Source organism: Megalops cyprinoides, chromosome 22 (assembly GCF_013368585.1).
Source record: "Megalops cyprinoides isolate fMegCyp1 chromosome 22, fMegCyp1.pri, whole genome shotgun sequence".
Lineage (NCBI taxonomy): Eukaryota > Metazoa > Chordata > Actinopteri > Elopiformes > Megalopidae > Megalops > Megalops cyprinoides.
In genome coordinates, this window is record NC_050604.1 from 10,343,732 (window position 1) to 10,369,243 (window position 25,512).

The following is a 25,512-nucleotide window of genomic DNA, read 5'->3' on the forward strand; positions in this document are numbered from 1 at the left end:
CCCTTCCAAGAACTGCTAAGATCAGAAATTAATAATGAAGCTGCCATAACACCGCTTTAACAAATTGATCATCTGAATATGAATTATGGAGTGACTCATAACATTTTTCGGTCTGATTTTTATTCGTTTGCGGGGGTTGGGGTATTTAATACGTTTAATATATTGTTGTTTTTTTCTGTTTTGTTTCTTTTTGATACCAAGTACATTGCTCTTTCCTGTTTTCTCATAAAGCCACACATGAGGCAGTGTGGTGGTAATGAATTGGTCTGCTGGAGTTAACCTGGCCAGGTCAGTTACGGTCAGAAGGTTGGAAGCCGTTGTATGAAGATAGAAGTGGACCTCGCCATGCACCGCTGAGACCGAACATCATTCCTCACGCCTGTCCTTCTGGGCTCATTATTTGTCTCTCTGTGCGCTAATCTTTATTCCGTTATAATTGCCAGGCACACTCCAAAAGACAGATGTGTGATTTTATTGGGACTGGGAGCATTAACAGTGACATTGCCTTGTATGAAAAGAAGGACATTACTGAAAGAGTACGTGGACAATACATACTTTGAAATCTGCCTTCCTCTGCACATGGTTGCAAAGGGAATAGTGTTTTGTGTTGAAAACTCTTGGTGTTGTTTAGGCTTAAAGCTAAATGTGTGTACATGTTCGTAGCACTTAACAGTGCAGGAGAGCCACACTGAGCCACAACATTTCAGAGCCGGGGGGAGATGCATTTTTTATGGCCCTGTGAATATGGAATCGGAGCGTAAGGCTACATATGCACCCATTACTTCTGCCATGCCTCAATCACCTGCATTCAAATGGCTCTTCAGCCAAGACGCACTCCTTACATGAATGCATGTGCATGAGTGGGTACTGTAGGCTCCTCAGCAAACTGTTCTAGCCCTATGTTGAATAAACTGCTGATACTGGCTTGAGCGACTTGTGTGGTTTGTCACCATCAGACTCCCTGCAAGGTCTCAGCAACACATTCTTAAGCAGAGCCCTCCTCGCCTTGTTTGAAACGACATGCAGTCATTCAACAGAGGGTGTTTGAAAAGGCCGTTCAAAGGCAGGAACTACCCTTTTGACACGACAGGCATTGCCGACGTCGAAGTTGGCCGTGCTCTCCAGCATCGGTATTGGCCAAGCGCCTTAGCCTCAGTTATAGCCGAGCATGTCGGCGGCATCTCGAAAGAGCAGCCATTCTGGCCTCGCCGAGACCGAATCCAAACAAACGGCCCGCCGCCTTCCAGAGCGGCCTTTTAGCCATGTCGTATTGGCAGCCGTTTAACGAATGCAGAGTAAATAGCTTTGTTTTCTCGGGTTTGTCAGCATTAATACCGCATAGCCTGCCGAGACTAATACATGAGCTGTCCCACCGACGGGCCATGATTTGTTGCTTTACAATTACTGGGACGGTCAAATAACAGGTGAGTGTTTTGCACAAATAAATGGAGGTATAAAATGCTTAGTATAACTCTTTCACTTCATTTTTTCTCTCTCTCTCTAACTCAGGACTGCTGCCTGTGCAATCTGAGGGGCGGAGCGCTGAAGCAAACCACCGACAACAAGTAAGGATCCATACTGATGACGATTTAATGGAGAGAAAGGGAATGCTCAAGTGATGCTCAGGCAGCTCCTGACATCTGCCAATACAGTGACCAATGAGTGCACATGCAGAACTACAAAGCTGTTCCTCCCAGGTCGATGGGAAATTTGCATCCAAGCTTGAGGTGCTTTGGTGACGCCCATGGTGTTAAAACTGGTCGAATCACCGCCGGTCCTATTTAGCCAGACACCAGACCTCCAGAAGGCTTGGTTCTACAATAACAGTTTTTTATGTTAGTTTTTACATTACATTGCATTGTTGTCATTTAGCAGACGCTCTTATCCAGAGCGACTTATGTACATTACAATTTTTACGCGTTGTCCATTCATACAGCTGGATATTTACCGAGGCAACTTGCTCAAGGGTATAGCAGCAGCGTCTGAGCAGGGAATCAAACTGGAAAACTTATGGTTACAAGCCCTGTACCTTACCACTATGCTACACTGCCTCCCAGTTTTTATTTTATTTTAACCACATCTGCCAAGAGTTATCATTCACACGTGGGATTTGTATGAGGCTAACGTGAGCACTGTGTTCGAGGGTGTGGCCAGCTGCTGTCTTTGATATGCCGGCCGTGGAGGCTCAGTAGCCTTGGATAGTGGTGTGAGTGTGTGGGGAAATGGGCTCTGAAGGGAGCTGCTGCTGGGTTTCATCAGTGCACCGCTGAGCGTGATTCTGGAGGCACAGGAGGAGGCTGAAACTACACCTAAACCAAAACTGCCTGGAGGAGAAAAATGGAGGAGGAGCGTTTCCCTGTTTTCACTGCAGCCTTATGTATCTGCTGTCCATATGCATACGCTAGCGGACCGCATTTGTGCAAATGTGGTTTTTAGATGCCGTGATGTAAATTGTCGTTTTATGAGTGAAATGAGCAGGAAATTGCATGTGACCGTGAAATTATCTACACTGACTTTTGGCTGAATTGGAGGATTGTCGCTGTGGGCCAGGCAAGCCAAGTGAGCACGAGAGAATAAGAAACCAAAGTGCATGAGAAGACTCAAGCGCTCACAAACACAAGCACATACAGCAGCCTAATTGCCAGCGTCAGACCACTCACTGACCCCCCCACCCCCTGTCCGTTGTGGCCTTAGCCCCAGCCTTGCAGACACACGCCTCTGTAACGCCCCCCCGATGGTTCCGCAGGTGGGCCCACGTCATGTGCGCCGTGGCCATCCCGGAGGTGAGGTTCGGCAACGAAGCAGAGCGGAGCCCCGTCGACATCAGCGGCGTCCCCCCGCAGAGGTACAGACTGGTGAGTCATCACGCCGCCGCCCGGGCGAGCTAATTAATTAAATAATCACGACCATAATTAACAGCCTGTGAAGTGAACAAGTCAGAGGATATGTGGGACAGCGCCGTAATTAAATCTCCTTTCATACGTCGTCAGGCTAAGAGCAATTTGCATAATGAGCGAGCGGTTTTGAAGATACTCAACTGAGGTACCCTTGTCATCACTCAGAGGTACAGTACCAACAGCCTCCCGATGTTAAGACACCTCCATCTGGAAGGGATCATGCTGATAAAGTTTGACCTTCCACCTTCTGTGCTAATGGGTTATGTGAAGTGCCTGATTGGTCAGTAACACACACCTCTGAGTAAGGATGAAAAAAGTTTAGCCATCGTGATTGGTCCATGGCTGAGAAAAGTCATCTTATCACAGGTAGGCAAGGCTTTTAGGCTGAACCATTATGAGTACTATCCCAAACTGACATAGGGTGAGCCTTTGTAGAGAGGGAAGTAAGTATTCTCCACTACAGGGCTGTCTGCTGGGCAGGCAACTACCCTGCTGTGAAATAAAACGAGGGAAACCCGTATGAACATTTTGAGCATATCAATTTTTAATTTCGGCCAAACCCATTTTGTAAAAGCGAAAAAGGACTGCACACAGTGTGAAGCACACGTCTCCGTATTGAAGGTGCATCTCTGAAAGTGGCTATTGTTATTTCCGATGTGGTTAATATCCTCCTGGGTGCGTGCAGGATTTTCAGGGCTTTGTGTCTCCTGAAGGGAAATAGCTTCCCTTTGACGCAAAGCCATTTCGGGGGCTGGCATGAATTTAAACTGTGAAGAGTGTGGTTTTATAAGGCCGGGCGGTGGATGGGAAGTATTACGCGCATTAGCATGCATGGAACTGTAATCGAGCAGCAGCTCACAGTCCTGCATAGGGTCAGAGAGGAAAGAGAGGTTAACCAAAGTTTATGCTGTACACTTGCTAAACTGATAAACCCCTCCTTCACATTTTAGTGTTATCTTCTCACATGCATACTGTAATGCTCGAAATAATCGCTGTGGTGATTCAGTTACATTATATTATTGGCATTTAGCAGACGCTGATCCAGAGCAACTAAGATAGTTTACAATTTTTACATGTTATCCATTTATACAGCTGAATATTTACAGAGGCAATTCTGGTTTAGGTACCTTGCCCAACGGTACAACAGCAGTGTCCCAGTGGGGAATCAAAACAGCAACCTTCTGGCTACAAGTCCTGGTCCTTACCACTATGCTACACTGCTGCCCCTTTTACAAAGCCAAAAACTCATTTGGTTGCTTGTGACAACGTGATGACACAGGCTGCATTTGCCAAGCAGGGTCTTTGGTCTTAGGTGAACAGACCTCCTGTGAGTACTAACATTTTAATTAACCATAAAAAGCATTGATATTTTGGGAGGTAGCTCACAATCACCTTCTCCCCCAGTACCCTAACCCTTCCCATGCCCCCCCCACCTCACGGCCGGGTAATATGCACATTATTATGAGCTTTCATCAAGTATCTGATAATGCTGTAGTCGTAGTCAGGCTGGCCCATTATCGCGCTGCCCACAGTGGTCGGCCGCTGTTCAGCAGCCTGCTCGCTGAGTCACAGAATAACAAGCCCTGAGTCAAACGCTTATTTAGGGATAGTTTGCACGGCCGTCGAGTGCACTCCACTCACCCGTGTGGGTGAGGAGCTTTTCGAGAGCACTTAGGGCGGCCCTGGCGCTTTCGGGAAGACTCAGAGCTCTCCCGCTCTTTCTCCCTCTAACGTGTCCTTTTGTGTCCCCGCGTTCGGCTGTGAGAGAGGGGCCGGTGGGTGGCACTTTGCACGTCCCCCCCCCTCCCCACCGGGGACCCGCCTTGGCGCTTAGGCCAAGCAGAGGAGCTGGCCTCCCCTGAACCCCCCGCCTCCCCCCTGTCCCAACGGGGCCTCTTTATGGCACTGCAGAGTAAGCAAATTGGAGCTTTTAGTGTGTCCTAAGCGTGCACGATCTTTGACCCGAGCTGAACTGCTTTTAACTCTTATAGTGTTCATGCCTGGGCCGTGATGCCTGTGAATGCAGACCAGTAAAACCTGGTCCCAAGTGTTTGGACTGCATTTTAGTCAGAGGTATGGAACGGCATGCTCGGTTTGAGCTCTGATCTTGCAGCCAGAGCACATATACGTATATGGCAACCTTTGTTTAACATTACTGCATCTGTGGGTGGTAGCTAATTTGTTCATTTGGGACATGGCGATTTGGACATAGCAATTGCATGTATGTTCAGCAGTGAGAGAAGATGGCTGGGGGTTGAAGTTCGGATCATTATTGAAATTCAGACTGTATCATCCAAACTCAGGGTCAAACAACAAGTATTGACCCGTTTGGAATGTGTATTGTATTCATTCTATTTTTACACCAACACAGGGTTTTTCAGTGAGAGCTAACAACCAATAGCAGGATGTTCTGGAATCGTTAGGGGGTGCTGAGGTCAGGAAGGGGGAGAGAGCGTTCAGATTGTTATAGGGGGGGATTACACTCTTGTCAAAGACACTCTCCAAACACTTTCTGTTTAACGATCTGCACTTGGTTTACTGCAATTTGCGTTTCCGCAAATGCCTCTTGTTTTCAATTCTCATTCAAAGGAGCAAGGAATGGTGGGATATGTCAGTGTGCACTCCACAGGCCTGACTCTGATTGCCTCAGTACCACTCCTCACAGTACATTCAGTTCTGTACGGCCCCGCCCCCTCTCATACAGGCCGCGTAAAAATACAGTAGGAAAGCGTGATGTCAAAGTTCAGTGCATCATCCCGGCAACCGACAAGACGTCCCCGGCGAGGAAAATGCGGCCAGCGTCAGCCCCGCTAGATCGCAAAGCAGATGACAGTATTTCCCACCAGCTGGAAGACAGTGCTTTGAGAGTGGAGGCAGAAAATCCACATGATTGTCGTTGCGAGGTCCACACGGTGTCTGTACCAACTGAAATAGACTTTAAAAAGTGCCGCGATCGTGACGAATGTCTCTTTTCTTTGTTTTTGCAAAATGGGGGTAGGAGGGGGCAGTCTGGCAATGGTAGGGTCAGCTATTGTGGGCATTATTGGCGGGAAAGGAAAGGCTCTTTCCGGCGAAATGGATTCAGCCGCCATAATCTCCAGTCAAAGAAGGATGGCTGAGTGCTGAGAAAAGCTCCATTCCCATGTCCGTGCAAAAGCGGAGGTTTATTTCGCCTGTCATCTTTGTGTTGTTCTTGCCTTTGTCAGGCTCAGTTCTGCTTCAGAGCAGCTAAATGTTGCTGCCCTCTGTAAGGCGCTGCAAAGCCGACAAGGGTTCAGGCTGTGCAGATAAACAGATCCCAGCCATAACAATGTTCCCAGTGCACACAGCACCATGCGCACACACACACACACACGCACACACACACGCACGCACGCACACACACACGCACACACACACGCACACACACACACACACACACACACGCACACACATGCATGCTCTGTGCTCTGTTCCGCAGGAATACGTGGCACCAGAGCTCTGAGAACGCTAATGCCATTCAGATGTCAGGCTTATTTTCTGATGTCTCCGTTAAAGAGACCAAAAAAAAACTTTGTTTTTACTTTCCTTTGTGTGCCTTCTTTCTCAGCAGAACAAAGTAAGCAAAATGCCATGTCAGTGGCATGTAGATGTGAGAAGAGCTCTCAACTGCGGCTGATGTCCTAAAACAACGTCATGCTGTAGTCGCGGAGAAAGAATGGAGAGGGAGAGGGAGAGAGAGAGAGAGGGGGAGAGAGTGCTAAAGAAAGAGGGAGCAAAGAGATGCGCCTCATCCCTTACAGGAATTTATCATCGCTGCCGAAACCGGTTGTGCATATTTATGGCAATCAAGATGCCATGTAATACTGCAATTAACAGCTTGAAGAGGATCTGGAGTGCCTATTTATCACAGCGCTATGCGCCGTATTGACAGAAGAGCCTTAATGAGTCCCACATAAATTCAAGGCAGAATGTGGGGACTATTAGTCTGGAAAGCCTCCAGGCTGTACTTGTGCATGTGGAAGTGGGGCCACGGCGTGGGACCTCGGGAGCCCACAGGTTTCCCCGGCTCGTCGTTAAAGCAACACCAGCAGGAGCTGGACCAGGGGGGCGGACCCAGCTGGGAGAGGGAAGAAAGCGCCATGTGTTTTCGGAAGAGATGGCTGCAGCTGGTTTGCTGTTGAGAAGGTGGCATTCCCCGAGATCATCTCTGGGACTCTCTTTGAACGAGCTCCAGCGACGTCGCTTGCGAGATTTCTGGCTAGCAGGAACATCAGTGTCTGAATTGTTCGTGATTGCGTTATAGTATATTGCATTTTCTCATCTAACACCTACAGCCCTGAGATTCTAGAGCCTGGAGTCGGTTTAATATGCGCAGGATATTAAATGGAAGCATAATCCTGATGAAGTCACAGAGGTGAATGATAGAGAGCAGATCAGATCCACCCAGCCGGTGGATTTGGTGCGCATGTAATGTGATCACTGAATGTAGCCTCAGCAATGGCAGGCATGCATGGATACACCAGACACGTGACTTTCACGGGAGGGAAGACAGGTTTTGTTTTATGATGTGTATGTGAATTCATTAAATTAAGTTCTTCTGTGTTTTGCCTTCAGAATATGTTTTGAGTGATTATTGTTTTCATGGTTTAAAGAAATCCTTTCTTTCACAAAAATAATACCTAGTTCTTGAAAATAATAATAATATAAAGATCTGAGGAATCATAATAATTGTAATATTCATGGTTGCTATCAATGCAACATAAAGTCCTGGATTGGTAGATTTTTGGTTTGGTCTCACAATCTAGCAACACTGTAGCTGTCAGACCTAACTGAAAAAGAATGAAATGATAGAATCCTTCAGGCCAGGTAGCTAGCCTCAAAGGTATGATACCAAGCCAGTAATTCATCATTCGCAAACACCTGTCTCTGTACGCTCTGCTGTTTTGTCCATTGGGCATGGCTTATGGAAATTCTGCAGTGCATCATGGCCCTGCACGCATAAAGTAATGGAGTCAGGTAAAGTCAGCCAATAGAAAAATTAATATCCCCACTCCTCCTGCCTCCACCCACATTGACATACACACAACAAATGTATTTTTCTTTCCTGAGCAGCACAAATGACCAGACTACCTGTTTGAATAATAATATAATCTGTCTTTGACTGTATTGAAGTGCCTTCCTCATGTGTAATAGAATGAACAAATGAAGGCATACATTACATTAGGCCTGTGAAATTGGTATTAGATACACAAATGACAAAATCTGATTTGTGGGAAGCAGTTATGGCCTTATTTATGAAAAAAAACAGCTAATTCCATACTGTCATGCCATGTCAATAAAGCATATAAGATAAATCTACAAATTGAGCAAACTGGATACAATTATATAAAAGAAGAAATTCTTGAATTCTTTCATAGCATCTTTGTCAGGGGCATGATAAGCAATGCAAGGGGCCATTTGTTTGTTTGTAGCTTGAATGATGGGGGGATGGGGGCGGGGGGGATGAGGGGAGGTGAGATCGGCCTCTCAGCATCGTCGGATGGAAATTGGAAAAGTCTCCCGTTCCGTGAAACCAAATGAATCCCAGGAATGAGCTTTTAGAACACCAGCGAAGCCGGAAAGGCTCCTGCAGGCTGGTAATTTACATCTGACAGCTGAGGCAAGGCGGGCGAGCGGCGGTCTGAAAGAGGAAATCCGCCCGAGCGGGAGAGGGCGTGTCCGCCAGCCGTGCTCACCGCCGGCCGGGGGCCGCAACATCGCGGTTACACGGCGCAGCGAGGAGAGCGCAGACAAGCCGCTGCCAGCAGAGAATTATCAGCCGGCTTCAGAAGGCCGGCGCGTAGGTGTGGAAGGTGCTTAATTGGAACGAACCGCGGTCTGAGACGGAGATAAAGCCTTCCTGAATGTCGGGGTTTTTGCGAGGTGCAGGGGAAATGTGAATAACACAGGGTAACATCTGTTCTGATTTTGGCTGAAAGCGAGTGGGGTTAATTGATAATCCCCTGCAGAGGAACGGGAGCAATTGAATAGAATCTTCCACAGTCCTGAATTTTAACATTGCAGCCACAGCGGAAGGGAGGGGGATTTCCCTATTCTTGTATGTCAGTGCATGGAGTTCATGGTACAGAGGTTCCTCCTTCTCATAGGCTTAATCACCACTGTGCACAGCAATGTATCTTTCATAGGGCTCAGCAGTTCAGTAACCATTTCATAGCAACACCTTTATTTTACACATTACCTCTTCCATTTTTCTTGTTCTGTAGCATTTGTTCTCCACATATAGGCCATGCAACACATTCGGGTTTGGTTTAAGCACAAAAATGGCACGGTGTCTTTTCATGAATACGTCTTTGTGAATAATTTTTTTCTCAATGCATTATCAGGCGGAGAATTGATTAGTTCTTGGAAGGGGCGGAATATTCTCCTCGCACCTTCTCCCAAAGCAGACGCAGGGTAGAATCTTAGCCTGATTAGCTGCCAGGTTGTGCTGTGCTCCAGCTTTCGAAAATTGAGTTTGCTAATGATTGAACACTGTGAGAGCTTTATTATTCTGACCAGATAGCAAATAAAATGGTCAAAAAATTAAGTCGGTGCGTCGTGAAATGAATAAAATCATCAGTTTCAGAATGGCGAGCGCACAGGACTACATTTTAGCCAAGTCCGCTGAATTCATGGCAGGGAAAATGCTGCTCTACTGGAGTGGCCTCGTTTCATATAATCAAGGCCCTGTGTTAGAGATTCTCACTACAGACATCTGAGACGACGTTATTGCATGTCTGTTCCAGAAACAAAAGGGAAGCAATTTTGTTGCGGATCTGCAGGTTTGCCAGGTGAAGGTATATTTCCTTTGTTCCTGAGTGCTCTGTCACACTGTTTGATAGCTGGATGCAATATGTGTGACAGTAAATCGTCAACAGGGCAGAAGCTGAATAAAATGCGGAGCTAATAGCTTAGCGAATCTCCTTTGCCCTCATTGGTGACCGTGGCAGGACAGTTTAGGCGGCGAGATCCTGCCTTTGCTCAGAGGAAGTAACGTGACAAAGGCGCACACAGCAGCAGCACAAGAGCAGGACCGTCCCCCGGCGAGGAAGCGCGTCAGACTTTTTAAAATCTTCAATTCGGCCGTGCGTTGGTACATCCGCAGGACCGGAGAGCGGGGGCGAGCGGGCCCCCCCCCCCCCCCCCGGGGACAGTGGAGGTGCGGGCGGGACACAGGCCGGCCTGCCAGCGGAGCGAGGGGGGGGGGGGGGGGGCGCCACGTGCGCGGGCGGCGCGTTGCCCCTGCTGGAGCTCGGCCGATTCATAATTTAGTGGCGAGCAGGCTTAACGCATGACTTACGAGGAGTGCGAAGCTGTCCCAGGCACACACTCAAATGTCTCCACCGAGCCTCGCGGAGGAGGAAGGTAACAGCTGGACGTGCATCAGAAGGCAACCTTTAACTCTTTCACCCCCCCCCCCCCCCTTCTCTGACCACGCGATGTGTTGACTGAGCAGTCTTTGTCTTTGAAAGTGGCAGCATGGGAGAATTGTCTACCAAAACACAGTCACACTGACATGCGTAAGAGAGTGAACAGGTGCTTACTTTCTACAGGTCAGGATAATCCACTTCTTCAGTGCAGTGATGATTCAGTCGAAGGGCTGGCTAGCATGAGCGTGCATTTCTATTTGCATAAAAATGTATTTACAGCACATTACTGTAAAGTCTTCATAAGGAGATGGTTTAATATCCATCTTTAAGTGCAGGAGCCTTCCGTTTGACTATTCTGTCCCCATGTCAGACAATCTTCAACACACATTGTGTAACATTAGTATGTGGCATTTCTGATTACTTTGGCTGTACTCACTTATGATGTCATGCTTTTCAGACTTAAGAAAATAATGCAAGCAGTGACAGAACATGCTTTAGATTTAGGGTCACTCATGACATATGGCTGTCTGCCATATGACTGTCTGCTCATGAAATCCACACAGAGATCTCAGCCTCAACCCTTAGTAAATTCTAATATTAGCCTACAATAAACTGCACAATGTTAGCTTTCAGTGAAATATGCGTTGTTTGATGCCATACGATGATGCTCTTTTGATAATGTAATCTTTTAAGGCTGTGCTCAGAGCAATAGGGATGCGTTTAGTAGACATATGGGCTCAGCTGTGAAACTGTTTTATCTGTGTATTTATGATGCTGTGTTAAAATTTCCCTTTGCCTTCTCACCAGCCTACAGCACAGATATTAATTTCACATTTCATAGAGCGCTGACTCTTTTTAAAAGTGTCTAATCTAGCATTTGACATTGACTGACTCCCCGCACCTCAGGGGCAAAAGAAATCTCCATATGGGTAAAGGGGGAAAAAAGAGATACGAAACAGCAGTTTATCACCATCGCATCCCAATATTTACACATTCACATCTCATGTCTCCAATGTGAATGAACCTTTTTTCTTGTAAAGGATTGTTTTGCTGTTGGTCAAGATTTTGGCCATATCTCTTCCAACAGCAGGAATTTTGATGTGGAAATTTGACTGTACGTGTGTACAGGCTCGCTTGAATGAAGTCATGATAAAAATGCCATAGTTTGAAGTACATTCGGCTGCCTACTACTCAGTGTGGATAGGGTGTGGTTACACAATGTTTGGCAGGGGTAGGTGTGTCCATGGAACCAATAAAAAAGGGAGTGGCCACAATGGCGAGTAAATGATGTGATTTCTCACTGTTATAAATGCCTATAAAGGTGAACATGGAATACAGGGACATTGTTACCTCAGTCACAGAAACAGGAAGGCATGTATGTATGTAGGTAATTATTTATAATGTTTAATTCACACTTGGGTGTTTTTGATTATGAGCTATCTAGCTAAATGCATGAGAATGCAAATGCGAAAAACAGGGAAATAAAGCTACCGATATCCTGTCATTACAGATCACATGACACTGCAGGATATTAGACACGCACTCTCAGTAATAATTAGCAATACATATAACTATGAGGAAGCTACAGGAGCTCAAACACTGCTGGGAGAATTGTAGCTGTCTGGCTTAAACGGTCTGTGGCCATGAAGCGTCACACTACAGTGCCGCTGCTGGTCGCTGGATCTGTGTTTTAATTAACGAATGTACTTATTTTGTAATTTAATAATGTACTTACTTATTTTCCTGCTTAACAGGGACATTTTTTTGACATCCATTATTTTCACATTTGGTGCCATGTACCCAGATTTAGCTGTAAGCCGATTTTACCCGCAGTGGCAGTCTCTGTGCAATTGCCAGAAGATACACAAAAGCGGGAGGAGGGGGAAAAAAGCAAAATTGTATACAATCAATCCATTACAAATAAGTATGACACAAGATGGGTATAGCAAAATAATTACTACACATGACAGCAGTGAAATGTATCAGAATACTAATCCTATAACAGACCTAAGAAACAGAATCATATAATTGTACCAAATAAAAGAGCCAAAAATTGCCAGCAGACGGAATAGGGAGAACGAAGTCATGTCAGGGTTTGTGTTTAAGCTGCGTCCTAATGTTTCGTCAAAGAAACGGTGACCACCTTCATTTTCAGACACGCCCTGTAAAATCAGCACCACGTCGAGGCCCTCAGCGTCACGTTCCAGAAGTTGTGAGGAAAGTTCCATCCGAAAAAGTTGCTCTGCCCGCTCGAGGTTGAGGCAAGTGACTTGAGGAGTGCAGACTGGACAGTTTTTTTTGTGTTTTTTTTTTTTTTCCTTCCCAGAACATGGGAGCACTATCAGACCTGGAGCGATGCACTGCCTGCCCCAATCCCCCACCTGCCATCACCAGCCCCAGCAGCTGTCCCCTGGGAGAGGGGCTGTGCAAGTGCTGATAATGAACAGGGTGACAGCAGGCAGAGAGGCAGAATGAAGTCCCTTTCCCTGCCCTCTAACTCAAACTTTGCATTAGCGCACAGGTGCCGCTGCTTAAAATTAGCTATTAAATACACAGAATCAAAAAATAAACACATACAACACAACACAGCATATATGTGTGCACACATGCATACATACGCATACATTTTTACGTTACACATAGAGTGTTTCTTTATTCATCGCTATAACAGTCATCATTATCATTATAATAATAACAAATATGCGCCATACATGTATGCATTGTTTGTTGGTAAAAATGACCATTAGAAGATGTGTCTGCCCTGCAGACTAGGTTGGTAAGAGATCAGATAATGTCACATTTTGTTAAAAAAGCGGCTCATCCTAATGTAAGATTTTGTAGTTTTTAGTAATACTTATACCTACAATCTTATTCTAATGGATTTTATATTCAGGTTTCCCTAATCCTTAGAATATTACATGATATTCAGTCTCTCCCTCTTTGTTCAGAATCATAAACCTATGTGCTAAAGACAGGTCTGCTTGGCTCTGAACTCCTCAGTTGAATAATAAACAGGATGTGATGTTAACAGGGCTGACATATACATTTATGGCAAGAAGCACAAAATGTGATTAAAATAGACAGATATTGAGAAATTTCATGTGAAATGAACCCAATCCACAATTTTTTTAAAGATACATATTCATGAAAGGCTTAAAAATATGTTTTTAGACTTAATATTTTTTAATGATAGTGTCCAACAGGCATTATTTTAATCTTGTAGCTTTAATGTATTTTCAGTTCTGAAAATGGATACATTTTAATTTCTAGCTTTTAATGAAAGAATACATTTCCCAATGAATGAGGGAAATGACTGCCATGCAGTCAATACGTGGCCAGGTAACATCATCAGGTTCAGTTTCATATCAGTTTTTCCTTGATAGTTATGGTCCCGAAATCAGATGAGAAAATAATTGAGACTAATAATGAGATTCAGTTGCTAAAGGGAACACAGCCATTTGAAGGCATGTGCAGTTGATGGTCTGCCATGCCATGCATAATAAAAGTATGATCTTTACATGACTAATGTCCAAATAGTAATGTATTACCTTCAATCAAGTGAGCTTCACGCTGTCATGCGATGGTCTTAGCATACTGCGGTTGTTCGGCTGAACAGGAAAGCTGAATTAATGCACACAGATTTTTTTTAAGTTAATTTATAATATGCTGCAGAACTCTGTCTGATCTTATAGAAATGGCAATTTATAAGATTAATTGAATCTATTTCTGTTCTACATCTCCCGTGACACTTTTGGCTGGGAATCGGGTTTCAGTCATTAAGCGGCTTGGCATGGCGATGCCGCTTTTGGCTGAGGAGGACCGTATTTATCAGGGTAATATATGGCCCAGACATGGGGGGTTCTGGGCCCGACAGAACCTGTAATAATTCTTCATTTCTGCACCCGTCTGACTGGTGGCACACACCTCATGATGGTGATTATGGCCCGAGGCCCACGGTAATGCCCAGACAGGAAGCAGAAATGCGCCTCACGCCGCTCAGCATTTTGCAACCCTTCCATCCCCGGCTGTTTGATAGCGGTCACCTTATTGTTGCTTATTATAATAAAATCTAATGCTGTAAAGGCTCTGCTTTTTATGACATGCTTAATAATGCTAAATTTCCCTTGGCTCTGTGTTATAATGCGTAGTGATATGTATATGCACAAAGCCTCCTCTGTACCATTGGCTCAGAGAAAAGCACAGCTTCAGAATCTGAGAACGAAAACCAGAACACAAAGTTCTTCCATCCGAAGAGAGGAAAACCTCAGATTTAGCTTGATGACTTCATATGATGTGCAACAAGACATGTTTTTTATACCAGGAAGAGCTGACAGAGTTTATGTGGTTTCAGCAGTTGAATTAGAGTACTTGAATGACCAAAGACAAAGGCAGTACTTTGCTGTCGGAGACAGCCCATCAAATGCATCTCTTGTGTAGTGGTCCGCTCTGGTTTCCCACACTGGGGAAACAATGATCACATCTCGTCTTCGTCCACCGCTCCGTTGCGTGCCGCTACCTCCTTCCCAGATATGCATCATTATCGATCCTGACGCAAGTGTTTTGAAATAGAACGAGGGGATCGCGTTGCGTTTGGAAGGTTTTGGTGGGGACGGCCACACAGAGTTGAATCAGAGTTCTGCGGTTGTGAAAAACAAAAGAGCTAAAAGCTCCCTTGCCCTCCTTGCAACCAATACTGAGTCAGTGGCGGTCAATACAACATTGTGACTTCCACCCAGCCCCCCCCCCCATTCCCTGACGCACACACACCACCGCCAACACCCCTCCCTCTGTACCCCACCATCCCGCGCCCCAATAACACTCCCTCCTCCTCCCTCTGAGTGCCCGCCCGCGCAGGATGAGAGTACGGCCTTGAGATTGGACGGCGGCAGCACACAGATTGAGGGCCTGGGATATTATGATGTGCTGCAGTGGCTGCTGCGGGGGGGGGGGTGGGGGGGGGGAGGGGGGGGGGGGGCGTTTGGGGGGGCGCTGGTGGTGAGTGGGCAACCGAGTGGGGGGGGGGTTATGGTGCCCTGTCCCCCATCGCCATCTGCAGCAAGAGGCAGAGTCCATTCGGGGAGGACGAGTGGCGTAGGCACACGTTCTACGCAGGTGTTCCACACAATCTGGTGCCTCCACACTCATGTTCCTGTTTTTGCCTTTCCTCCTCTCCATTCCTTTAAGGGAACGGCTGTTTGCTTGATGTGGTGGGATTCGGTTCACTGATGGAGGCGTTGTGAAAAACAAGCTGGCTCTGCCGTTCATGTTGTGAAGCTGTGTTCAAGCTCATATTGAGGAGACTGATGTAGGCATTCTGGCCAAGCTGCCCAAGAGAAGGGCTATAAAGGACAGGTGGCAGGAGGCACTGTTTGGCTCTTTGTGGGAAAAAAAAAAGGTTGCTAGCCTTTGATTGGAGTGCCATGTCTTTTTCTGGTTAAAACCAGAGCACCGTTTCCTCAGTGAAAGCTAGGTTATGTTTTATTTCTTTCTACCCACCTGCCAGCAATTCTAACAGTTGGGTCCCAGAGCTGAAAGCTGCGTTTTGGTCGAGTGCATTTTGTGAAGCGTTTACCCGCACCGCTCATCACGGTCCCCGCATTGGCTGCTTGTCCAATCATAACACATCACTCCCCAACACCCCACCTCCACACAGATGCAGATATTAAAGTGGGATACACAAACACAACGTACAACAGCACGGTCTATCTGCTCTCTCCACCCCCCCCCCCCTTCATGAACCAGATGTGAACTTACAGTAGCGGCATCTGGCCTGTTTTTCCCGAACGACGGGCAGGGTTCCGTCAGGTCTGGGACGCCGGCCTGTTGACGTGTTCCTGTGGTGAGAGCCTGAACTTTCCATTTCGGCGAGCCGGGAATGCGCGCGGTGTCTCAGTGCAGGCCGCGGCGGTGGCGGTGGCGGCGGCCCACGCCAGCCTCCAGACGCTGGAACGGGGGGGGGGGGGGGGTTTCGCCCCGCGTGCCTGCAGCCACGACCTTCCCCTCACGCTCACCTCCCTGTGCGACTGCCCGGCAAGACCAGGGCTCTGTCACCACAGCCATGATATCATCTCACCCACGGCCAGTTTCAGAGTTTATGGAGAGTCTGTCCGCAGTCTGTTCCTTTGTTTTTGTTTTTTCGCCCTAAGATATCCAGCCATGCGCTCATAAATACTAAATAGGCTCTGATTTTGTGCGGGTTTTTGATTTACAGAAGGACACTTGAATCATGCTAAGTACCTGTTCCGTCAGCAATTACGGGGAGAAACAAAAATACAATCACAAATGGCAAATAAGGGAACTACGCTTTCATGGACACAATTTTGTCCCAAGTGACCTATTTTAATGAATGTCAGTATATACAGTGGGGTGTGTTTTTGATGAGCAAGGCTTTGTTGCATGCTCAGATTGGATTTTGTGAAATTTTACGAAATGCAGTGGCAATTTCCCCCTTTGAGTCTGTGTTTAAGGAGCTGGAACTTCTATTTTAGAGCATTAACTAGCGCACATTGCAGATGAAGGTGTTCTTGAATGCTGGCTGCTGCCCTCATTGAAATTAGTTGTGATTTTCAAAAAAAGAACAGCACAAGATTATATCTGTGCCTTTAGAGTACAGTAGAAACAGTGTGAAATATGACGCTACCGCCATTTGAATAGGAAAGCTTTCAGCTTGTAAAAGCCTCATTCAAGTTCAAGGTGTGAAATCTTGCAGCTCCATGCACTTTTAAGGACTGTTGGCACTAGTTGTGTTTTATCAGGTGGATCGATTTCCTTACATGTGTCAGCTTCAATCTTGTGAAGCTCTGGCACTGCTTACCCCATGTGATATCTGAGCTTAACACAACACCCCTATCAGTTCTGGAGCAAGACAAACTGCACCAGGTCCTTCCAAGACCAGCATGTTTTAAATACCACAGGGAAACAGCTTACAATCGGTCTTAGGATAGGAAACCATTGCTGTTTTGTGTCTTGTGTTTTTTAAGTCTACACTCAGCGATAGACAAACAGGTCTTTACTGAAGCCATACCGTGATTTTTCTTTTTCTTTTTTTTTATTTTTAAAGACAATGTCCCGGAAGCTTTGGCTCAGTGGCACAGAAAATAAGAGCTGACATTTTTTCTCTTGGACGTAGCTGAGTCATACCTTTTTCCTGTTTTGTTTCCATTACTGTTAATTCACAGTGCTCGGTGAGTTAATTCTGTGCACTTCAAGACGTCTAAGGCATGAAACATTAATGACATTTATGAAGAGCGAAATGTGAAATCTCTCCAAAATAATCTCCTCCCGGTGGAGCCGCCGTATGGAACACGCCTCCTTTTTCTCAGATCAAGGAAGCAGCAAAATGGGATGAAGGCAAGCATGGCAGGGTTATGGGTCTGAAAAATACACTGAAAAACAGGAAATTAGACCAGAGTGTTTACTCTGACTCACACTGATACACAGCATACAAAAGAAGATGAAGCTAGGTTTACCTTGTTTACTTGGATATGATCATTCTGTGAGCCATCTGTCTCATTTCTAACCTATAGAGTGATTCACATTAAACAGTTAGATATAATGCTCCGATATAATAGCAAGTCTTTCTTTTGCTTGTTGATCCGCATTGCATTTGGTAACAAGTCCATTGATGGGAGAAATGACCTTGCGTCATTTTTTTTTCAGAGGATAACTACTGGCATGGTTCCTTTTTCACTGTGATTGGTTGCTATGAAATTGTTCCATTTGTAACTTTTAACCAAACATCCACTTTCGATGAGATAAACAGGCATACTGTTAGGGCCAGTATTGGGTGTCAAACTTGCTTGATCGTTTGATGCAGTTACCCTCACGTGACTCTTGATAGCAGTGACTGATTTAGGTACTATTATTAGTTTGTATCACTTCTCAGTAATAGAAGCGTGTACAATACATTTTCGTTTGTCCTTGCTTCAAGACTGTGCTCAATATGACTGCCAAGCCAATATGGTAGACAACACGTCTCTTTATAAGACATGCATGATATAATCTTTTAGCCTCAACTTTATCGGGATTCAATTTTTCAATGACTGTTTGTCACTTTAAGCATAGATGTGCTTTGACCCTAACTTGCGACCTGTGAATCAGTGAAAGGTTTTGAGCGTCTTCCAGCAAGTAGCTGAACCAGACCTCAGTCAGCAGGGTGGGAAGGGCCCCAAGGGAGTAGCAAATGAAACAGAGCTCTCTACTGTACACTGGGTGTTGACAAGGCACCAGCTGCAACTGTATGTAGAAAGTGTGTGTGTGTGTGTGTGTGTGTATGAAAATAAAAAGAGAATTTCCCTGTCCCTTATGAGTGTGGTGCTAGATTTATAGTTCCATTTCATTTCGCTCCGGGTGAGGTTAAGGCCTTTCGGAAGATACTGTAGCTGTTCATCAAACTGGATGCTGGAGAAGGAAAAAGAAAAAAAAAACATCTGTGTAAACAATCTAATCAATATATTTTCCTCCCATATTTTCCTATGTTGATATCTGTATTTAAATGTACTCATGCAGTTCAGCGTTGAGGGCTTTGAGGGTCGAACTGGATGAGAACTGAGTCACTCGTTGCAGGTAAAGAACCGGAGCGAAATAAACAGCATGTTTTTTTCGAGAATGCAGTGTCATCCGCAGCTGCTGGGAGTCGAATGATTTCGACCTGGCTCTTCATCAGCCTCAGGTAACCGGGCTGTCAGTATGTTGGATTTCCAGTCATCTTGATGATGAATTGCAGCAGCGCGCGGCTCATTGTCTCTCAAGCAGCAAGTCTGGGATCGAGAAACGAAGGGCCCGGAGCGAAGAATCACATCAGAGGGAGAAACATGAGAGGTTAACTGACCCCCAGACTGCAGTTCAGTCGAATGATTTGTATCAAAGGCCTCTTTTTAATGTATATTTTCGGGTGTCGCCAGTGTTTCCGCCACTGTTCACACACAATAAATCCGATCAATAATTAAATTGACTTGTCAACATATACATTTTGGCAGCATTGAGATCAGTGAAGAAAAGTTGCTGAACTTCAGCCAATTCCCACAATGCGATGATGTCAGAGGATGACCTTTCAGACATTCAAGTAATGTAACCATTTAGTACTGATTCATAACCATCCAGTACTACTATTACTGCTGTTCCTGTTACTACTACTACTAGTAATAATAAAAATAACAATAACTTGGATCAAAATCAGACATTTGATTTGGCCAGAATAACAATAGGGTGTTGTTAATGTAGCATTCTGATGTTTCCCAGTTCCTATTGATCAATACAATTTAATTTCAAAGTGAATGAGTTGAGTATCATCTGATTACACTCAGGTTTCTTGTCAATCGATACAAGACCACGCAATCAAGTGAAGAGTACCGATCTGGTGCTCAGATGAAGATTGGCAGCTTCTCGGGGACAACTGCATGATCCTGGGAATTGAAGCTTATGCTTCAGCTCAAATTGTAAAGGATGCACAGCGACAAGTTCCCTTTTCAAAATCTACTCGTCATCATCATCATCATCATCTTTTTATTTACAGGCACCCTTACTTTGTTTTACTCATATTTACTGAATATTTCGTCTGGATATTTACTGAAGCAATAGAAGACATGTATTCTGCCCAAGGCTGCCACAGCAGTGCTCCAACAAGGGTTCAAACTTGCAAACCCCTGGATACACTCCTAGTTCCCTAACAGCTCCTAATAATATACCAAGCAACTCTTGTGTATTGATTACACTTACTATTATGGCCTAGGTTGAAAATCTTTTTTTTTTTTTTTTTTTGGAAGAGCATCACTTTCAGCCATGCCTTTCTTGTTGTTTACAATATACGGTAGCTGTGCTGGGACTGTTTGGCTTTTTGCAGTTTCCAGTCTTAGTTGAATGGCTGGAGGGACTCATACTGATTGCACCAGTGCCAAAACCACATATTCACAGAAATGTATTGTGAATAAATATGCAATACAATGGCAATGACAGTGATAGCAACCATGAACCAGGACTTCATGGACTGAACCTAGATCCCCTGTCAGCCAGGGTGCCCAACACCACCGTCACCTTGCTGCTCCTTCCTCTTCTCACCCTAGATAAGTCCTTACAGGAAGTGTCAAAACTGCTCTGCGTCTGGACGCTTCGCGGTATCGTGTTGGAGAGCAAAGACACAGCCGAAGCACAGTGACCACTATACACATCAAACGATGCCTGTGAAATGTTATGACATCTATCAACTTCGGTAGAAACATCGTAGAGAGAAGCCTAGAGGGGACAAATGTATTGAGTGGTTATTGTTCTAAAAAATTAATAAGCACAAATTTGCATGGCACTTTCTATTACAGGAGGCTGTTTTCCTGAAGTACTTAGTAGCAGTTTGAACTTACTGGTAATGAAACTAATGACTAATTGGAACTATTGTTTACTAGGAAATAATTTTTTAAGTATTTACTGGTACTTATCTCAAATAATTTCTGTGAAACTAATGAGTAATTACTGATAATGTCATAACTGTTAATGGTAGTTGCCGCTTTGTGGAAATTGATTTATCAGTGATCAACAGTTATGATGTTACCAAATCATTAGTTTCATAGGAATTACTGCAGATAACTACTTGAGGTTATTATCAAGCATTTCTCTGATAATAGCAACGTCCTGAAAAGTGCTATTTCTGAACTTTTTCTCATAAACTAATGGCTTTCAGTCCAGATATTGCTGATTCCAGCAACAGTTATACATGAATATATCAAGATATCATACAAAACTGTATTATAACTGTCCAACTCTGAGACAAAATCATTTCATGTAATTACTTACCATCTGTGGCTGTTTGCAATCGCCAAAAATACAAATGCATTGTGACAAAATAATTTTCTGTTTCCATTTATAATGTGATTTGTTTTTGTGCATGGACAGCGGGAACGGAAAGTCACTGAAATATTATGTGAAGTCATTGGGCTGAGGAATGCACCTGTTTTGGTGAAATGTATTTCAAGAGTGGCGACTGTGAGGGACACTAACAGAGCCAGGGTCAGCCACCCCAAGTGTAGGTCACCCAAGGAAAATCAGCATAAATGCTGATTATGTTTTCAACCAAACACACAGTCTTACTGCTTAGAGACATCTGCTCCCTGCCGAAGTGGGAGGGTGTAAGCACAAGCTATTTTCCAAATTGTAGGTGGTAAATATGTCCTTCTCAAGATGCTATCCGAGGTAGTGGCCAGAATGGTTATTAAGTGCAGTGCCACTGGGGGATGAAGGGGAGATTACTTTCACTCTACAAGTCTAAAGCAGCTACATAATGGGACCTGATACAAGAGGGCCACAGAGCTTCCTTCAGCTAAGTATCCTCAGCAAAATTGTTTCAGCTGCGCAAGCAGGATGCAGGGATTTCCTCTTTGCCCTCCTAGACCTTTACATGCAATGTCATTGTCTAATGCAGCAATGAGCTATGATTGTTACAGAGCTTATCGGTTATGGAGAGATCTTAATCACCACTGCGTTTCATCATGGTAAATGAGACTCGGGCTTGCGGTCTTCCTTTGATACCGTGCACTGGTTCACAATGACATAAATAGCATACACAAGCTAGAATAAAGATAAAGCGTGTGCACACATAAACCAAGCACAACAACAGAGACAAGCAACATCTGTTTTTGCTTATTATTTTGTTTTATGTTTTTTCTCCATTAAGTGGAATAGTCCTTAATCCTGGAAAGGAAGGTTTTCAATATTTTATGGTAATTTAATGCATTTTTCTTTACACTGAATTTTTTAGGTGTTTCCACTACAACCCTTATCTTTACAATGTAAAGCACTGTAGCACCAGCAGAAACCATGGTGCCATGTCTCACTGTGGTATGCCTGCGTGTGCCATGTTTTTAAGCGTGATATTCCCCGATGCCGTCTGCAAGCCAAGTCTGCTAAAGACTGCCGTATAGTCTCACAGTGTCACACTTTACCAGATTAATCAAACCCATTGACTCACTGCGCAATTAGCTGGGCGCCTTCTGAGAAAAGCTGGGGAAATTAATAGAACCATATTAATGATATTAACGATAATATGGGGAATCATCATTTATTTCCACGCCAAGGTTCTGATGGTGTAGCCTAAACGCTTCTGCTCCGCAGAGGAGAAATTAATTTTAACGGGCGCGCTTTGAAATGTGCCGGCATTGATTAGGCATAATCGGCCGTTTCCACACAGAAAGATAATGAACTCTTAATGTTATTTCCTTTTTCTTCCTGTTTTTTTTTTTTTATATACCCGCATCTAGTTGTCTAATCCAATTAAAAATAGACAGTATTGAATACATCCCTGACTGAATCTGCTATTTGGTTTTTTTTTTTTTTTTTGTTCCTCTGTCTCTCTGCAGAAATGTGTCTACTGCCGTAAAAGGAGCAAGACGGTTTCGGGGGCCTGCATCCAGTGCTCGTGTGGCCGCTGCCTGACCTCCTTCCACGTGACGTGCGCGCACGCCGCCGGGGTGACCATGGAGCCCGACGACTGGCCCTACGTGGTGTTCATCACCTGCCACCGCCACCAATCACGGACCTCCGGCGCTGTGAGTGCCCGCGCCTGCGATGTTGCGCGTCGATTCATGCTGACTAACCAGAGAACCAATGAGCGGCAAAGTGTTGGATTCAGAGGCTTTGAAGGAAAACAACCATTTCTAAAATGGAATTGAACTGTCTAAATACATTTTAATAATTTGGATATCATTTGAAGACAGTACACATATTTATCATGCAAATGCAAGTTTTAGATTCAGTTAAATACCTTCAGGCCTAAATACCTTCTCTAATAGAGAAATGTCTACCTGTTTGTATTGTGATCCATAATAAGTTCAGCTAAGGATTACCCTCTGGTCTGTGCACATGTAAACACAAGTAATGAGTGATTGCAGTTTGTGTGACCCTGACCCTGTCTTTGTCTTTTAACAGAAGAGCAAAGCTTGTAAGAAGGATATTGTTCTCGGGCAGACAGTCATCACAAAGCACAAAAACGGGAGGTACTACAGCTCCCGGGTCACAGAGGTCACCTCACAGACCTTCTATGAGGTCATGTTCGACGATGGCTCCTTCAGCAATGACACCTTTCCGGAAGACATTGTGGTAAGCTCCCCTCGCTGACCCTCAGCCATGGTTTGTTTTTGCACCCTGATGCATGACTCTTTGCTCTCTAATTCTTATAATTATTTACTTTTGTTTTACAGTGCATTGTACTACAAAGACTCATATTAAAATATAACATAGACTCTCTCCATATAGCCAAGGTTATGGAGGGAAAATCACACAGTGACATCACTATGTACAGGACATCTGTGATCTCACGATAGTGGGTATTAGACAATGTGGCCAGAAATTTCCGATATCCCTTTCACTTCCACTGTCGGTCTTTCTCCTGCTGTGTTACGTCAGGCATGAATCACGAATCCGCTTATATCCCATATTGCCTGTGTTCTTCCACGGCATCTGACCCTGCTGTTTGGTCTGCTCCGTATGCATGAACGGTGATGTCCGCAACGCTGATGGAAGGTGGCAGAATGGAGCCTCTCAGAAGTCACCTGAATTAGCTTCCCACTGAGCGAGCGGCGAACCCCTCGCGAGCGGGCACTTCCACAGACGGCCTGTCGCAAGGAATCGTGTTCTCGGTTCCCGCGCCCGACACCCGGCGGGGGGGGAACATAAGCGGGACGCCTCGGGCCCAGTTGGTAACATTGAACAACTCCTCCGCCCTTCTGCTGAGCCATAATGGCGGCCTTTCGCTCACACTTGGAGGCGGGGGGGTCTAAAAAAAGGAGGATTTTATGTTTCAGATGAAACAAGATAAATGTAAAACTTTTCGTCCGTAAAGTTTGCAGTCTCCGGGCTCTCTTCGAGTCTCAGTGTCACTCCTTGTGTGATCCAGAAAGAACCGCAGTAAATCTGACTTTGATGTATTGAGGAACAGTGTGGCGGGCCGTAACTGGAGCGGTTCTCAGTGAAAACTGTTTGAGGCAGAAAATCCAGAAGGCTCTGAAATGGCAGACTTTTTCTGAGTTGAAGCGTGAAGAGAGAGCAAGGAAAAAACAGAGGTGACAGTTGTGTTATATGTCAGGAGAAAAGATATGCTGTTGATATTTCCACTTGAGATTAAAAGCACAGTTGTAACCTTTGACTCTGGGATTACCCTGCTGTGCCTTTCGGTAGTGTCTCGAAGCAGAGGCATGTTGAGTAAGTATACACGCAGAGGGTAATTCAGTCCTCCGGTGTTGTGGTTTGTGTGTTTCTTGAGCTGAAGACTTAATATATTACAGTATGTACTCAATATATTACCATGTATGCATGTGTCATTGATATCTGGTTGATATCTTCCCCTCCTGACCTTTGATGAATGTAACAAAGTAATAAAACAAAGTAGCAAAGATTGAAGAAACTTAAATTCCTGTATTGGGTCATGACAGGACTAAATAGCCCCCTAAATTATGTAATGCACTTCTTTCATGGCGCCATTGTCAACAAGAGGGCCAGTTGGATCACCATGAATTCGGCCTTCGGTAAAATTGTTGTTTTGCTGCATTTCCTCTCATAAAGGCTGAGCTGAAATTATGCTGAAAGTACAGAGACTCTTCTCTTGACCTTTTTGGTGCCTCTGCAATATCAAAAGAGATAGTCACAGGAAATACTCTAAGTGGAGGTTTCTGGGGTAGGGCAGTAAAATTGAATCACAGAAGTACTAAACTCCCACCGTCCTCTATGTACAATATCCTACTTACACAGTGTTATATCAAATAGCACAAAGAATAATCAATACAGACATACCACAGGTAGGTGTTTTGTGTGAATGTAGCTTGTTTGAATAGTTAAATGTGGTGAGTGACACACAGGTTTTGGGGCAAGCTTCTTCTTTTTTTTCTTCTTTTTCTATTTAATCTCAGTGCACTGAGTTTTTTTTTTCTTTTCTTTTTTTTCCTCTTCTTCGTTTGCGCCCACAGCATCCCCCTGACGTTTCCTCTCTACAAAGGAAAAAGATAAACTTCAGACAGCCTTTTCAGGCGGCACTCTGCATCTCAATGAGAATGTGTCATAATGGAATTCCTGCCTGTGTCTTAATAGGTGCGATGTACGCTGTGCCCAGAGTCATACGCGTGCGGTCGGGTTGAGATGCAAAATCCTACTGCCTGTTGATGCAAACGAAGCGTCATTTTGATCACAGCCTTGTCAGACAACCCAGGAATCGGAGCCCAAATGAAGTATACACGGCATTCCTGGGTGCG

The 25,512-nt window shown here is 44.9% G+C and overlaps 1 protein-coding gene across 1 annotated transcript in view; it reads left to right on the forward strand.

Annotated features, from left to right (window-relative positions):
- Nucleotides 1-25,512, forward strand: part of LOC118769363 (lysine-specific demethylase 4C-like) — a 119,866-nt gene that overhangs the window by 80,082 nt on the left and 14,272 nt on the right. The window contains exons 16-19 of the mRNA XM_036516396.1: nt 1,510-1,565; nt 2,747-2,855; nt 22,630-22,818; nt 23,198-23,368. Coding sequence (XP_036372289.1) covers nt 1,510-1,565; nt 2,747-2,855; nt 22,630-22,818; nt 23,198-23,368 — 525 coding nt within the window. The remainder of the gene's footprint in view (nt 1-1,509; nt 1,566-2,746; nt 2,856-22,629; nt 22,819-23,197; nt 23,369-25,512) is intronic.